We start from the raw sequence: 16566 nt of genomic DNA on the forward strand, positions 1-16566 counted from the left end.
AATTTATAAAGGAAAGAGGTTTAATTGACTCACAGTTTCACATTGCTGGGGAGGCCTCAGGAAACTTACAGTCATGGTGAAAGGCAAAAGAGGAGCAGGCACCTTCTTCACAGGGCGTCAGGACAGAGTGAGTGCAAGCAAGGGAAATGCCAGATGCAAACCATCAAATCTCCTGCGACTCACTATCATGACAGCAGCATGGGGGAAACTACCCCCATGATCCGATTACCTCCACCTGGTCCTGCCCTTGACACGCAGGGATTATGGGGATTATAATTCGAGGTGAGATTTGGGTGGGGACACAGAGCCCAACCATATCAACATCCACTGCCCCATTGACTCTTCATGAGGAGGTATTGTTATCCTCACTTCACAGATGAAGAAACTAAAGCTCAAAATGGTTACGTAACTTGCTTAAGACAATAGCTAAGTGAATGAGAGAGTCAAGGTTCAAATCCAGATATTCTGATTCCAGAATCATCACTTTTAACCTCCAAGTGAGGTCTGAGTCCAAGTTCATTCTGCTTATATTCTACCACAAAACAGTGGAAGACAGGTGGTAAGGGGCACAGGTGGGTAGTGGGGAGGCAGAGCTAGAGAGTAGGAGGCCACACTTCCAGCCGCAGGGCTGAGTAATTCCAGAGTCACTCTGGTCAGAGGAAAGGACTTCCACTACTTCTGGTCACTCACAGTGGACAGCTAGTCAACAAAACCCCTTAGCAGCAGCCTACATCCCATTACAGAAGCAGTGGTTGAGGTGGGCATTCCCACGTCCACCCAGAGTGGTTAAAAATGCAGGCTCTGGAGCTGGACTGCCCAGGTTTAAATCCTGACCCTGCGACTTCCTAGTGTGTGTTCCTGGCCAGTCGCCTAAGCTCTTTGTACCTCAAGTATGTTCCCTCGGCTATGAAATGAGGTTAATGTCTGTGCCCGCCTTATAGGTGGCTTTGAAGACTAACACACAGGGGAAGCAAAAGCATACATGAAGGTCAGAGCCTGGCATGTTGTAGAGCTCAGTGCTCAATGAGTATTTGTTCTTTGTATTCTATTCTGTCACCATTCCCTATTCCTCTTTGCCTTGCACAACTTTAGCATCAGGGTCAGGAGAAGTGGCTCATCCCTCACAGGGGACAGCAACCCCTCATCAGAAGCTCAGTGTATCAGTCAGCCTGGGCTGCCGTAACACAGTGCCACAGACTTGGTGCCTTAAACAACATAAATTTATTTTCTCACAGGTCTGAAAGCTGGAAGTTCAAGATCAAGGTACTGGCAGGGCTGGTTTCTCCTGAAGCATCTCTCCTTGGCTTGCAGATGCCCACTTCCTCTCTGTGTTCTCACGTGGCCTGTTTTCCTGTGCACATGCACCCCTGGTGTCTTCCTCTTATAATGAGGACACCAGTCCTACTGGACTAGGGCTCTATCCTCATGACCTCATTTAACCTTATTTACCTCCTGAAAGGCTCTCTCTCCAAATGCAGTCACATTGGTGGCTAGAGTTTCAACCTCTACATTTTGGGAGGACACAATTCCATCCATAACACCCAGTATCCCTGCCTATCAACCAGTATTTCATTCCTTCAACAAATATTGAACATCTAGTGAGTACCAGGTGCTGGGACAGTCACAGGGTCCCTCTTTTGTCTTATTGCTGAGCTCTTCTCCCTGTTCAAGAGAGGATCCTTCCTTCTTTTTCCTTCTTTTCTTTGTGTGTGTGTGTGTGCATGTGCACGCACACAGACATGTGTGTGCTTCCCTGTTTTTGCCTTCACCTTGTTTAAATGAAAAATTTCAAACATATACCAAAACAGAGAGAATGGTATAATGAACCCACATGTACCTATCAGTCAACCTCAACAATTATAAACTCATGGCCTATTTTGTTTTCATTTATATCCCCACCCATTCCCCCACAACCACCCTGCTGGTTCTGGGATTATTTCGCAGCAAATTTCAGTCATCACACTTCATCTATAACATTTTAGTAATGTGTCTCCAACAGATAAAACTAGCTCTTTAAAACATAACCACATTGCTATCATTTTAAAAAATTAAAAACAATTACTCAATATAATCAAATTTCCATGATTGGCTAATACATTCTTTGATAGTATTTTTAAGTCAGTATCCTTGTTAGCTTCATACATTATAATTGGCTGATATGTCTCAAGTCTTTTCTAATCTATAGGTGTCTACTCCCCACCCCCTTGAGATTTTTTTGTTGTTGCAGAAGTCGGGTCATTTATCTGGAGATAAATGAGAATTATTCAGAATGAGGAGTCTCCTGCATTCGGAATTTTGCCAGTTGCTTCCCTGGGAGGTTGTTTAACACAATTGTCTCTCTTTTATGTTCCCTTTAATTGGCAGTAAGATCTAGAAACTTAATCAGATTGAGCTTCCATTTTTTTAGCAAGAATATCTTGTAGGCAATGCCTTCAACAGAATCATATGATATTTGGGTATCTCTCTTTTGGGGTCATTAGGAACCATTAATGATCATACCCTAGGAATTACAAAATGGTAACATGCTATAATTTATTTTTTCATAAGCTGTAATGCTATACTTAAAGAAAACTTGTCCTCATCAACTATTTGGTTACTCCGAGATATAGTTTGTAAAGGAAAAGCAAGGAAATAATTATTTGTATTTGCCGGTTTTTGTATTAATGAGTTGATTCCCTAACACCTTCCAAAGTTACACATTTTTAAATATCATTACAATCCAAACATATTTTATGTATTTAAATCTACTGCAGTTTGTTCTAATTAATGCTCAAATTGTGTCATTGGCTAGTGGGAGCCTTTTGAAGTTGGCCTAACATCATCTTGTACATTTTCTGTCTCTGACCCAGAATCAGTTATTTCTCCTAGAAACCCTGGTTCCTTTTAGTGGAAACTGATATTTAAAATTTGGGCACTAGGGGTACTTTTTATTATTGACTTCGTTCCTGTTTCTAAGCCTTTTCAATGAACACAGCTAGGAAACAGTTTTTAAAAGAAAATTCATCATGGGTTTATTTCATTTCCAATGTAAAAACACTTTTTCTTTTTTACTTAACTTCTTTAATATCATATCCATATCTCCTTTCACTCTTGCTGAAAATCCCAGTTCCCAGCACCATTAATATAATTTCCCAATTCATAGGACATGCCTAAGAGTCCCAAAGTAGTAATACCAATAGCTACCAACAATAATATAATTACAGAGAATAGTTTAAGGGTTTTTTTTTCATTTCTTTTTGTATCCTATTAAGGTAGGCTATCAAATTACTGTGTTTTAAAATCTCTTTTACTAGTTTCTTCATGTGGGATTATGCTACCAACTAATCTAGCATTGCATTCATTTATTTCACTCTGCTTCTGAGTTTCTAGAAATTGCTTATCAGTTTATTGATTTGCTTAATCTTTCATTTTAATTATTTAAAATATTTACATAGTTCCAAAGTTAAATATATAAAAAAGGTATATTCTGAGAAAGCCTAGCTTCTATCCCTATCTTCTCTACCCTGTTCCCTCCGTCCTTCTGTGAATAATCTTTTAGTTTTTGGTTTATCCTTTCAGTGATTGTTAATATGAGTGAATATGTGTGTATGCCTCTGCCCCTTTCTTAGATAAAGAGAATCATACCATACCTACTATTCTCTACCATGCTTTTATTCACTTAACAACATAGTCTGGGAACCACTCCGTGATATTATATAGAATATCCCTCATTCTTGTTTTATAGCTGCATAAATAGTCCATTTTGTAGATTACCCTAGTTTATTCAGTTAGATCTCTACCACTGAACATTTGGGCTGTTTCCATACATTTGCTATCACAAATAGTGCTACCTTGCATAACCTTGTACATATATGTCATTTCATATTTTTGCCAGTGTATCTTTGGGAGAGTTCTAGAAATAGAATTGCTGGGTCAGAGAGTAAATGCATATGCATTTTGTTGGATATTACCAAATTCCTCTGCACAGCAGTTGTACCATATTGCACGTTCACCAGCAAGGTCCTAGAATCCTTGGTTTCTCACGGCCTCATGTGTCATTAAACTTTGGATTTTGCCTATCTGATGGATGAGAAACAATATTTCACTGTGCTTTTAATATGTATTTTTATGTTTAAGAGTGAGGTCGATCATCTTTTCAAATGTGAAAGAAACATTGCATTTAAGAATCCTCCCCTCCAACATCACACTCTGGGGACTGTTGTGGGGTGGGGGGAGGGGGGAGGGATAGCTTTAGGAGATATACCTAATGCTAAATGACGAGTTAATGGGTGCAGCACACCAACATGGCACATGTATACATATGTAACTAACCTGCACATTGTGCACATGTACTCTAAAACTTAAAGTATAATAATAATAAAATTTAAAAAAATTAAAAAAAAAAAAAAAAGAATCCTCCCCTCCAAATCCCTGCCGGGCAACTACCACTCTGCAATATGAAGATGAACAACAGAGAAAGTGAAGGACAGAATGATTAAATAGGTCACTGGACAATCACAGGTGCACAGGAAGAGATTAACTAGCCAAACTAATGAAGCAACACAGCAGAGAAAGAAAGCAAAGTGGTGACCGCCAAAGGAAGGGATTGAATTTCCCTCTCTGGAGATTGTAGATGGGGTTTCGTTGATATGTATGCACTGAGTGGAGAGTGGCCTAGACAGGCAATGGAGACTGCATGATCTATAGCTCCCCGGGAAGTAAATGGGGAGATCACAGTCCAACAACCAGAGAGGCTGGGCCTGTGCTGAGATGGAGCCAAGAAAGAGTCCCTCCTCACTGCTGAGATGCAAACCTGTATTGTAACAATGGGATGTAGCAATAGGCACGCCCCTCCCCACCTCTAAGGTCTCATGTGTCCACCTGAGAAATGGAGGAAAGCATTAGTAGTTGCAGTGAGATGGATGGATGGGTTTTGAAAACTGGGGTTACCCAGGAAGTGACAATACACATACACAATTTACTCTCCCAATGTTTGATATAGCTCTATGTAATTATTTAGTTTCTCTAAGCCTCAATTTACTGAAAATGGGGTAATAATCCCCGCCTATAAAACGAGGATAATAATAGTACATGCCATTTAGTGTTGCCATTGTCACAAGGATAATCCACATTAAGCCCTGACACATAGTAAGTTATCGGTACACATGAGCTTATTACTGTTGGCTGTGGTTGTAGCACTATTATGTGTCACGGGGGATTTAGAGACAGAAGTCTTGAGATTCAATCTCAGCTCTAATTTCATTAGCTCTGTATCCTTGATCTAGTCTCTTAACCTACTTGGCCTTAGTTTTCTTCTCTATAAAATAGGGATAATAACTTCATAAATGCATGCATTTAAATGAGATAACACATGTGTAGCAATTAGCATAGTAAGTCATCAGTAAGAGTTGACGACTACTACCCTTATTATAATCTTCTTTGTTAATTAAACTTCCTAATATAAGTTTCTATTAAGAATACTTGACAACTATTTTAGATAATTCTTGAAGGTTATAGCATTAAAAAAAAAGGGGGATTGGGTATATTAGACTATCTTTTATGAAACTGATTACCTGGAGAAATCTACAAAACTTTGCAGAGAGAGAAGTGCTATGTAGCTCTTTATTCCTCCCCAGTCTTGTTCAGGGAATTTTTGGCATCTGATAGCTCCATAGTAAGGGAGTACAAAGGAGCAGAGGTTCCTTTGACATGGGAGGCGGCTTAGCTTAAGATCTCTGGATTTACGCTGTCTTGCCTAGGTCTGAATCCAAGCTCTGCAACTTGTTAACCCAAGGCTAGTTACTCAACCTCCGTAAGCCTCAGCTTTCCTAGGAGGTAATAATAGCACCAACCTCACAGGGGATTTTGTTTTGCAAAGAGTGAACATGATTACGTATGTAAGCTCAGTGCCTGACTGAGGTGGAGTCAACCCCCAGTCAATGGCAGTGGTGATGGCAGTGACAGAAGCAGTAATAGTGGATGTCATCATCATTCTCATCATCAGCCTTGGGGAGGTGTGCTAGTCTGGGTGGGCTAGGCTACACGGTGTTAACTTACAACCTCCAAATCCCAGCGGCTTAAAAATCAGGAGCTTATATCTCACACAGACCACTGAAGCTACATATTTAACATGGGTCATCAGGGATGTCTGCTCCTTAGAGTCACTTAGGGGCCCAGATTGATGAGACTTCCCTCTTGACACTTGCTTCCACAATTACCGAGGCCGGAAAAGGAAACTGTGTGCAGATCACACACAGGCTTATAAAGTTTCCACAGAGACATGATGTACAGCACTTCTGCTCTCATTTTATTGGTCACAGCAGTCACATGACCTTGCATAACTTCAAAAGGGGTGGGCAATGAAATCCAATCATGTGCCCTTGAAAGAGGAATAGCTCTAATGACTACCTTAGGGGCTGAGGGTCTGGTTGCAGGAAGAGACAGTGGTGGTGGGAAAGAGGCAGCTGAGAATGGGGAAGCCCAGGATGGGACATGTGGACAGAGGCATAAATAACAGACTTTGCAAGACCAGAGACAGCCAGCAGCTGTGCCTAGGCCTCCCAGTGTCCTGTGGAGTTCCCTGCCTTGGACTGTATTCATTCATCCTGTCATTAACTCATTTATTCATCCAACCAGCAATCATTGAGAAACAACTGTGTGCCAAGCACCATGCTCAATACTGGGCATACCCAGTTGTGTAACACAATTAACACATCCCATGCCCTCCTGGAGTTTACAGTGAAGCAGGGAGTACCGGCACCCTGAGCTGAACGTCTGAGTTGTAGGGTCCTGGGGTTCTGACCTTCTCCAGGGCCAGATGTGAGGAGGTTGGCTGGATCTATGCCCCTGCCTCAGGCCTGACAATTGAGTGAGGAACGAAGGAAAAACACCATGTGGCCCAAATATTAGTTGTACTTCAGCCCTTCTAGAATGACAAAGGGACTTTGCTTAAAGGATTCTTTTCATTTCTCCCATCTGGCCTTTAATAATACTCCACATGATATAACTGGACCTACCCATAAAGGTCCCAGTAGACAAAACTCACAGTTTATAGTTTATGTAATTTTCCATAAAAACAAAAACTATACTTATTGCCTGACACATTTTATAGAGAGATTTTCTGTTTGTTTACTCATTTGTCCCTGAAGAAAGCTGCCTCTCTTCCTTCTGTCCCCCCAGCTCCCTGTGGTGGTCACCTGACTTCGCCCAGCGGCACCATCCTCTCTCCGGGCTGGCCTGGCTTCTACAAGGATGCCTTGAGCTGTGCCTGGGTGATTGAGGCCCAGCCAGGCTACCCCATCAAAATCACCTTCGACAGGTGCTTGTGACCACAGCCTTGGGGGAGAGGGCAAGGGGGAGATTTTTACGAGCCATGTGGGAGGGAATGCAGAGTGGATAGGGGACCAGTACCAACGCTGAAATGTCAGCAAGGTTGGAGAACACTGGACCAGATTGCCCTGGGTGGGGCAGACCTCACTGGCTCTGCCCTTGGGCTTGGTTTGTGCTGTTTAGGGGACTATGGCAGGAGGGGTGAAGAGAAGGCTTGGGTACCATTTGGGATGTTAGAGCTCCCCCCTCCCCAGCCCCCAAGGAGGGGGAGTGGGCAGATAGACACCATCAGATGTTAAAGCATGACTGGTATCTGACGAGCATTCTCCTGGAAATGTCCAGCGTGGGAAGGCAGCCCCCCACCTCTGCCCCAAATCCCGCTCATGTGCCCCACTTCTAGCTCCCACCCTGGCTATGCCCCTTGGGTGGAGAACGTAGCCACCTAAATGTGAAAACAAACTTCTTCCGGACAAAGTGTTCCTGGCCTGGAATAGCAGTCTGCAAACTTTTGTGTGAAGAGCCAGATGGTAAATATTTTAGGCTTTGTGGGCCACTTGCCTACTTGCATATCTCTGATGCATGCTCTGCTTTGCCTTTTTTTTTTTTTTAAGATCTCTTTACAAATGTAAAAAGCATCCTTAGCTCTCCAGGCTATAGACCAGATCTGGCCCTGAGGCTTTAGTGTGCTGACCCCTAGCCTAGAATGTTCTGACCTCCATGAGGCTAGTCATTGTGCCTCTAGGTCTTAAGCTGGCTCACAGATCAGGCCACAGAGAGGATGAGAGCAGTTTCCAACCATGGAAGGAGGAGGAGGGATGTTAAATAGAGTGGAGAAGGTCCTTCTGCATCGCTACTGAATGTGTGCAAATTATATTAAAAGATCCCAGCCTGCCAAAATCTGGTTATTCGGAAGCCCTGGGTCAGGCAGGGCTTTATGTCATTTGCAAATTAATAAGCTTGGATTTCTCAAGAAGGCTTCATTTCTGTCATTTGGCAGATTCAAAACCGAGGTCAACTATGACACCCTGGAAGTACGCGATGGGCGGACTTACTCAGCGCCTTTGATCGGGGTTTACCACGGGACCCAGGTTCCCCAGTTCCTCATCAGCACCAGCAACTACCTCTACCTCCTCTTCTCTACCGACAAGAGTCACTCGGACATCGGCTTCCAGCTCCGCTATGAGAGTGAGTCTCAGTGGGCTCAGGAAAAGGGATGACAAGGTCAGCCCAGGTGGGTCAAAGGCCTCAGGACTGTGCTCCACCACAGGCCCCTGCTTGGCCCCATCCCCATGGTGTTCTTGGCTAGGCTGTGCCCTTCAGAAGGCCCTGGGGAAGGCACTCTGTTGCTCTCAGCATCCCTCAGGTCATGGGAGCTTAGAGTTGTTCACAACCTTCACGCCAGGCCCTTGCGTGCAGACCTCATGGCAGGTGATTGGGTGCCGCCACGCTGGGCACTCTGGGATCAGAACATTTGACTGACCATGAAGTTAACCCAAGATGGCATCTCGCACCCACACTTGTCCTTCCTCATCACCTCCCACATTCGTCCCCTCGATTTAAAGGATCATTGTCACTTCAGTTCTCTGTAGACCAATATAGAAAGCTGGAGCTGCGAGCACCATGAGGACAAGGTCATTTTCTTACTCCTAAGCCTTAGCATAGCACCTAAGCCACTCTCAGCAAATTCTGACGGCCACATTTCATGAGTCAGTAATTGGCAACTTCTGCCTTTAATAAACCAGGGCTCTCTTCTTCCTCTTTGGAGTCAACTGGGGTCCCTCTGTAGTGACAGTAAGCTGTCTGTCCCAGCTGTGGCCTCTCTCTTTCAGCTATAACACTGCAGTCAGACCACTGTCTGGATCCAGGAATCCCAGTAAATGGACAGCGTCATGGGAATGACTTCTACGTGGGCGCGCTGGTGACCTTCAGCTGTGACTCGGGCTACACATTAAGTGACGGGGAGCCTCTGGAGTGTGAGCCCAACTTCCAGTGGAGCCGGGCCCTGCCCAGTTGTGAAGGTGAGGGACACCATGAGGGGGCGCTAAAGTAGCAGACTCCTCTCCTGCCACAGAAACACAGGTGCTCAAAAGACCACTGACTCCCTCACCCCATCAGCGAAGGTTGGGCTTTCGAGAGATGGGGGATGGGGTCCCAGGAGGATGACGGGGGTGCTCCCTGAGGCCCTCTGGTCTTTCACTGCCCTCTTCACTCCTTCTATAGCTCTCTGTGGTGGCTTCATTCAAGGCTCCAGTGGGACCATCTTGTCGCCAGGGTTCCCTGACTTCTACCCCAACAACTTGAACTGCACCTGGATTATCGAAACATCTCATGGCAAGGGTGAGTGTTTCAGCCCATAGCAGGCATTGGGATGTGACGAGGTCAGGGACCCAAGTTCCTCAGGTCAAGTTGACCTCAATGGGGATCTCCCTAGATAGTGACCTCTGGGCTTCATCTGAACTTTTCTCACCAACAAGAAAACTTCCAGAGTCTTCTCATCCCTTTGAATGGTAGAACTTGTTCAATAAGTATTGTTGAGATTCTAAAATCTCCCTGCTGGAAGAGCTCTTAGAGGTTACCAGCTATCCAATCTCACTCAGTACAGGAACCTTCTCTAAATCACTCCCTGCAAGATGGCAACACACCAGCTCAGCTCACCCTCTGCCTAAACATGCCTGATGTGGGGAGGCCACCAACCCGTTCAACAAATGGGCACCTACTATCATTTTTGCACAGATGCTTTCTTCTAATAGTCTATTAGGTGTCTCTGAAAATGTTTTTCTTGTATTGCATCCTGGAGGAGCATCAGATACACCTGCTCCCTCTTCCTCACATTCACCCTTCAGATACTGAACACAGCGATCCCCTTCTTGCATAACTCAGCTCCTCCCCTGATGCCATCTTTCATATGGGTCACCAGCCTGCACTGCTGCCTCAGCTCCCCTAACGTGAGTGACCTTTGGGAGTCCAAGTTCAAAGTAAAAGTGCTGGTTATAAATAAATGTTAATTAATATATTAATACTCTTTTCTCAACAAATATGTATTCGGTGCCACCCATGTGGCTGACACCGGGGCTGGGCATCAGCAGTAACCAGGCAGATTTGGCTTCTAGCCTCAGAAGCTTATGGCCAAGTTCATCCAGAGTCATGGTTCTTGCAGTTTGGCAAATACACTAATGCTTAGGCCCAAGGCTAGAGGTTTTGATTTTCTACGTTGGCGGTGGAAACCAGGCATCTATGTTTTCAGAACACTTTGCCAGTAATTTTGATGCATGCTTTTAATTAAGAACCTCTGATCTAGAAGAATTAACATGCAGAAGAGCCAAAAAACTAATTTTAAAGGAAGATTAATCCTTCCGGATATTAAAATGTTGTTATGGGCTAAATTAATGTTAACAATGTGGTATGAGTACAAGAGTGGACATACAAATAAGACGTGGAGAATAATTGTCCAGAAATAGATCCCTCCGTGTGTGCACACACATGCCTGTGTACGTGTGAGAAAGAGACAGACTTTAGTATATAAGTAAAGTGTCATTTCAGATCCATTGAAGAAAGGATGGATTATGTAATAAATGGTGTTAAAACAGTGGGTTGAACCATTGGAACAAAAGAAAAAAAAACCGTCTATACCTCAAGCATTCTCAAGCATTTAATCACATAAACTCCAGCACTAGAGGAACATGAATCTCTAACCTCAGGTGGGCACGTACTTTAAAGAGTAACAACAAAGGTAGAATCCATAAAGGCAAAGACTGCTAGATTCAATTAAAAAAAACTTTGAAAGGATTTAGGTTAAAAAAAAAAAAAGTTCCATAAAAATTTAAAGTCAAATACTAAATAGAAAAAAAAATCGCAACATGTGATCGACTAAGGATTAGCAACCAGACACACAAAGAGTTCTTTAAAATTTTTAGGAGACATATGCCTAGCCAAACCAGCCCGCAAAATGAGCAAAGCTATAAAGTAACACTTTGTAACAGAGGAAATACAAATGGAAAATCATCGACCTCATTAATAATGAAACAAGTGTAATTTTAAAAGGGAAATACCATTTCCCTTTTTAAGTCATCAAAGAAAATTGTAACAGTCTGGGGGATAATGTGGACACTTGCATACTATTGACTGCTGACATTGTGTGAAACGGTTCAGGCATTCCAGAGGGTGACTTGGTGATGTGAATCAAAAGTCTCGAAAATATATTGTAAGGGACTTAGGAATCTGCAGATTTTGGTATCCAAGGGTGGTCCTGGAACAAATCCCCTGCAGATACAGAGGGACAACTGTACCTGCCTTTGCATCTAGCAATTCCACTTACTGGAATTTATCTGAAGAAAATAAGTAAAACTCTACATCAAGATTTAGCTTCAAAGATTTCCCCTAAGATATTATGTATTATACTGAAAAATTAAGAACTATTAAAATGTCCATCAATAAGGAAATGTTAAATAAACATAGGGTATGGCCATAGAATAAAATACTAGGCAGCTACTAAAAGGAATAACATGCAAGAATATTTAAAGACCTACAGGGGTGGTTGCAATACTTTGTTAAGTAAAAAAAATAAGTTTGCCAAAAGAATATATTTAGTTTAAAAGACATCCTTGTTTGCATAGAAAACAGCCTGAAAAAAATATACCCCAAGATGTTGTCTCTTATTTTCATCTTTTGGCTTTTTTCTAATTTTGAGCAGTAAACACATTACATCTAAAATATACTATTTGTATAACAAAGAAGATTTGAAAGAAAAGTCATTTATAGTCCCACCACATGTACTTAAGTGTGTCACTTGGCCTTTACTAGGCCTGCCCTACCCAGGGCTAGGGTGGCCTGGAGCTTACTGCATCAGGGCAAGACTAGCCAGGTGGTCACGGTGAGGCCCAGGATTGTCCCTTTCTTCCCACAACATTGTTCCTAAGGAGGGGAGGGCTGGGACAGTGTCCATGTTCATCCTGCAGAGCTGTTTCCACCAAGCCTGGTCAGAGGAGACCATTGGAAAGAAAAGCAGCCCCTCACGATCCCTAGAGAAACAACCCCTGTCATTGTGGTTTTCTCTGTGTCTGGGCATCTGTGATTATAAAGGTGTATGTTTTTCTATGAGTTTCTATGTGTGTGTTTTTTCCTGGAAGTCAGTCAAGCTCACTAACTATTTAACAAATGCTTATTTGATACTTGCACTACCCAAATTGCTAGGAAAACAGCTGAACAAGCCACTCTGCCAGTGCCTGCCTTCAGGAAGTTTATGCTTTAGTGGTAGCAGACAGCCTAAACCAAGATCTCAGTATAGCATGACCAATGTGTGATAGAGCAGACAGAGATGTGAAAACATCCCAAGCCCAGCCCAGGGCTTAGGAAGGTGTCCTGGAGTTGAGACTTCAGCTGGTCTTCAAAGATGAACAGGACATAGCCCGGTTGAAAGGTGCTCAGCAGAGAATCAACAAGAAATCATGGATGAATGACCAGATCACTTCTTCCTTAGAACCACTTAAAGGCATCACCTAATTCTTAGCGTAAATCCCCAAATTATAAAATCGCTAGGCCAGGCACGGTGGCTCATGCCTGTAATCCTAGCACTTTGGGTGTCAAGGCAGGCAGATCACCTGAGGTTGGGAGTTCGAGGCCAGCCTGACCAACATGGAGAAACCCCGTGTCTACTAAAAATACAAAAAAAATTATTTGGCGGGGGTGGCACATGCCTGTAATCCCAGCTACTCAGGAGGCTGAGGCAGGAGAATTGCTTAAACCCGGGAGGCGGAGGTTGCGGTGAGCCAAGATCGCGCCATTGCACTCCAGCCTGGGCAACAAGAGCAAAACTTCATCTCAAAAAATAAGAAATAAAATAAAATAAAATAGCTGGCACAACCTCATAGTCCTTACCTGTCTCAGCCTCATTCTGAGCCCTCTAAACTAAGTTCTAGCTACACAAAACTTCCTTCAGTTTCTAGAACTTGCCAGGCTTCCCTTCTCCTCTAGAGCTTTACACATTTGTACAATGTTCTTCTCTCTGGAACACTTCATCTCCCCAAGCAAGGGGAATGGGAATCTCTGCCGTTGCCCTTGCCTGGCCAGCCCTTCATCCTTCTGAACCCCCTTCCTCTAATGAGCCTTCCCTGACCCCCTCTCCCCAGCTCTGCATCTAGGTTGGGCTTTTCTCCCCTGGGCTCCCGGGGCTCCCATAGCATGCATTCTATACCTCCACGATTTCAGACTTTACTCCACTGTAGAGAACTTGCATTTTCATCATCAGTCTCCCTGACAGACTAGGAGCTCTGTGAGAGATAGGTCTGTCTTGTTTCCTGTAGTTTCCTTGGCTTCTGGCTCTATGCCCGGCACATAAGGAACTCAAGAAGCATTTGGTGATATGAATTGAATTGAACTGAGCCCAGGCCCTTCTCCAGAGGGCATTCTTCGTTCTCTGTTTATAAGAGTATCTCGGGTTAACGGACCTATTAAGCTGCTGTCTGTGATTGCTCCCTAAGAGGCAGCAGTATGGCTCAGGAAACTCAAAACTCTGTGAAATTTGAAATAGTTCAACTTGCCACCTGCCCAGTCCAAGGGAGCAGCCAATTCAGGAGTCCTGAGAATGTGCCCTTGCTGAGACCCCAGAGCTGACACCTTTTAACCCGTGAGGCTGTCCGGGAGTTAGATGAGCTGAGCAAAGGGAATGCCTTCTGTTGCACCCCTACTGTGTGCCAGCCACTATGCTGTGTGCTTTGCATATACTTTCCCAGTTATGACTCACTTCGGGGGTAAATGTCACCTGTAAGAGAGATATTATTGCCTACATATTACAGTTGAAGAACCTGGAACTTGAGGTGTTAAGCAACCTTAGCCAAGACCTTTGAGCAGGTAAATGGGCTTTTGATCCAGGTGTTTCTTACCCCCAAGTCCATGCCTTTTCCACTGCCCTGCTCTTTCTGCTCCTATGTGGTATTGATGTCATTGGTACGATTCTGCATGGTTCATTCAAGTGAAGTATTTGTGTGTGCATCTGTCACATCAAATGTGGATTCAAACTCCAACATGGGGCCTCTCTATTTCTGCAACAATGTCTTCATTTTCACACAATGGCCCAAAAAGCCCCAAGCAGTCAGCGCAGCTGGGAAACCCAGAGGTTTCAGCTCAGATGTTTGCTCATCCTTAGAATCCCAGCCAAATGTTTATCCCTTTGGAAGGGCTCTATTTGCATGCTAGAAGAATAGAGTGCAAAGCGCGATGCTTAATCAACTTGTTTCCACCTGTGACTGGGTCTCACCCACTCCCCACCCAACTCCATGTCCTAGGTAGGAGGGAAAGGACGTATATTTCCTAAGCTGTATAGACTGAGAACAGTTTTCTCATTTGCAGACGTGTTTATGTGTCAGGAGTATAGCATGCACGTGGGCACATGCACCCACAAGCCTTTTCACATCAAGGATTTTGACCCCCATGAAGCCTTCCCAACCCTTGAGGCATAGTTCCCCATTCTTCCTCCATGCCCCACTCTGAATTCTCACTAGTAGTGATGTGTCTGTCTTCTCCACTAAACTGGGAGATCTTTCTCAGTGCTTAGCACAAGGCCTGGCACTTGGTAGGTGCTTAGGCCTTGATGCTTCTCAGTTGCCTGGGAACAGGGTATTTACAAGCTGCATCTTTGGTCCCATCACTTCTGTTGGGTTCTGTCTCCTCCACCTCTATCTATAGAAGCCCAAATCCTCCAGGATCACCAGCCTCTATCAACAGAGATGCAAGGATATAAAAACCTTTAAAATGCTTTAGCATTAGAGGCTTGGCTCCAACCATCATTTATAAAAAATGTAGCAGTAATTATCTAGAGAAGTATTTCTCAAATTTTAAGTGCGTATCAATCATTTGGGATCTGAAGAGCATGCAGATTCTGATTCAGTAGGTCTTCAGTGGAGGCCAAAGATTCTGCAATTCTAGTAAGTCCCCCAGTGCTGACCACACTGCTGGTTCATGGACCATACTTTGAGTAGAAAGTGGGATCACACTTGGAGTAGCAGGTGGGTCCTAGTCTAACATGAGTTCCTGTCCTGGCACCATCCACAACACATAGTCCCAATAGGATACTCACTTGGTGTGATTCTGTATGGTTCATTCAAGTTAAGTATTTGTGTGTGCATCTGTCACATCAAATCTGGATTCAAGCTCCGACACGGGGCATGGCCCATGTGCATGGTCACGCACTTACACACATGCCCACCAAACACAACTGCCATCTGGACAAGTTCTAGAATTGCTTTGGGTGTTAAGACCATGCTGCTCTATAACTTCCCTCACTACCTGATCTCTTACCCTACCTGGCTATTCTTACTACCTGCTCTCTTTCTGTAGCCTGAGAGGCCGCACCCTGGAGTAGCTGAGAGCACAGCCTCTGCAGTTGGATTGCCTTAGTTCAGATCCTAGCTCTACCACATACTAGCTGGGCAACCTTGGACAGATGACTTCATCTCTTTGTGCCTCCGTTTCCTTGGATGTAAACTGGAGATGATAATAATGTACCCATGCCACAGCGTTCCTGGCAGAATTAGATGAGTTTTTCTGTCTCCCTTCCAAGGGAGAGGGGCTGACTATAGTGCAAGTAAAAGCAGTTAGGACAGTAAATATTTAGTGCTTGAAATTTAATGAATATCATTACTTTGATTTTATTTTATGCTCTTAACCTTCCCCCTTACTGGAGCTCCCTCCTCCCTCTTTCCAGCTCTCTGATTGCTCTTTGACCATCTCCCCCATCGCTCCAACTTCACCTGGTCTCCTACTCCCTGTCACTTCTGCCCATGCTTCCAATCACCCCTTCTCTGATTCTCACTCTGCCCTCTTCTCTCCTAGCCCTCTTCTCCATGCTTGTGGCTTCAGATATCAACTATTTGCTGGTGACTCAAATCTACCTCTGTAGTCCCCCTTTAATCCTGAACTTCCAAATCTGTTCTTCCAGTGGCCCACTAGCTCTCACTGCTTGCACGCAGAAAAGGCTAAGTCCATTACTCTTCTACAACCCACACCTCCTTCCTGCGTGCCCTTCCCCAGGTAACAGAAGACATCACCATCCTTCAGGTGGACATGCCACTGGATGTCATGTTATTTCTCCTTTGCATTAAGTGCCTGCTGTCTTGGCTACCCTACCCTGACCCCTGAAGGCTCATGGCCATCTCCTGCTCTTGCTCCTTCTGCCAAGCCCCATCCTCTCCCAGTGCAGAGCAGCCACCAATATAACTGATCTCCCTCCCTGCTCTCCCTCCACTTCATCCTCCTTACAGCCAC

At 44.2% G+C, this 16566-nt stretch overlaps 1 protein-coding gene across 5 annotated transcripts in view; it reads left to right on the forward strand.

Annotated features, from left to right (window-relative positions):
• CSMD2 (CUB and Sushi multiple domains 2) overlaps positions 1-16566 on the forward strand; it is a 643557-nt gene that overhangs the window by 424058 nt on the left and 202933 nt on the right. For all 5 annotated transcript variants that reach the window (XM_016958744.4, XM_063782964.1, XM_016958727.4 and 2 more), the window contains 4 exons: positions 7159-7297; positions 8306-8493; positions 9138-9326; positions 9529-9645. In XM_016958744.4, the coding sequence (XP_016814233.2) occupies positions 7159-7297; positions 8306-8493; positions 9138-9326; positions 9529-9645 (633 nt within the window). The remainder of the gene's footprint in view (positions 1-7158; positions 7298-8305; positions 8494-9137; positions 9327-9528; positions 9646-16566) is intronic.

This window comes from Pan troglodytes, chromosome 1, assembly GCF_028858775.2.
Source record: "Pan troglodytes isolate AG18354 chromosome 1, NHGRI_mPanTro3-v2.0_pri, whole genome shotgun sequence".
In the NCBI taxonomy this organism is placed as follows: domain Eukaryota; kingdom Metazoa; phylum Chordata; class Mammalia; order Primates; family Hominidae; genus Pan; species Pan troglodytes.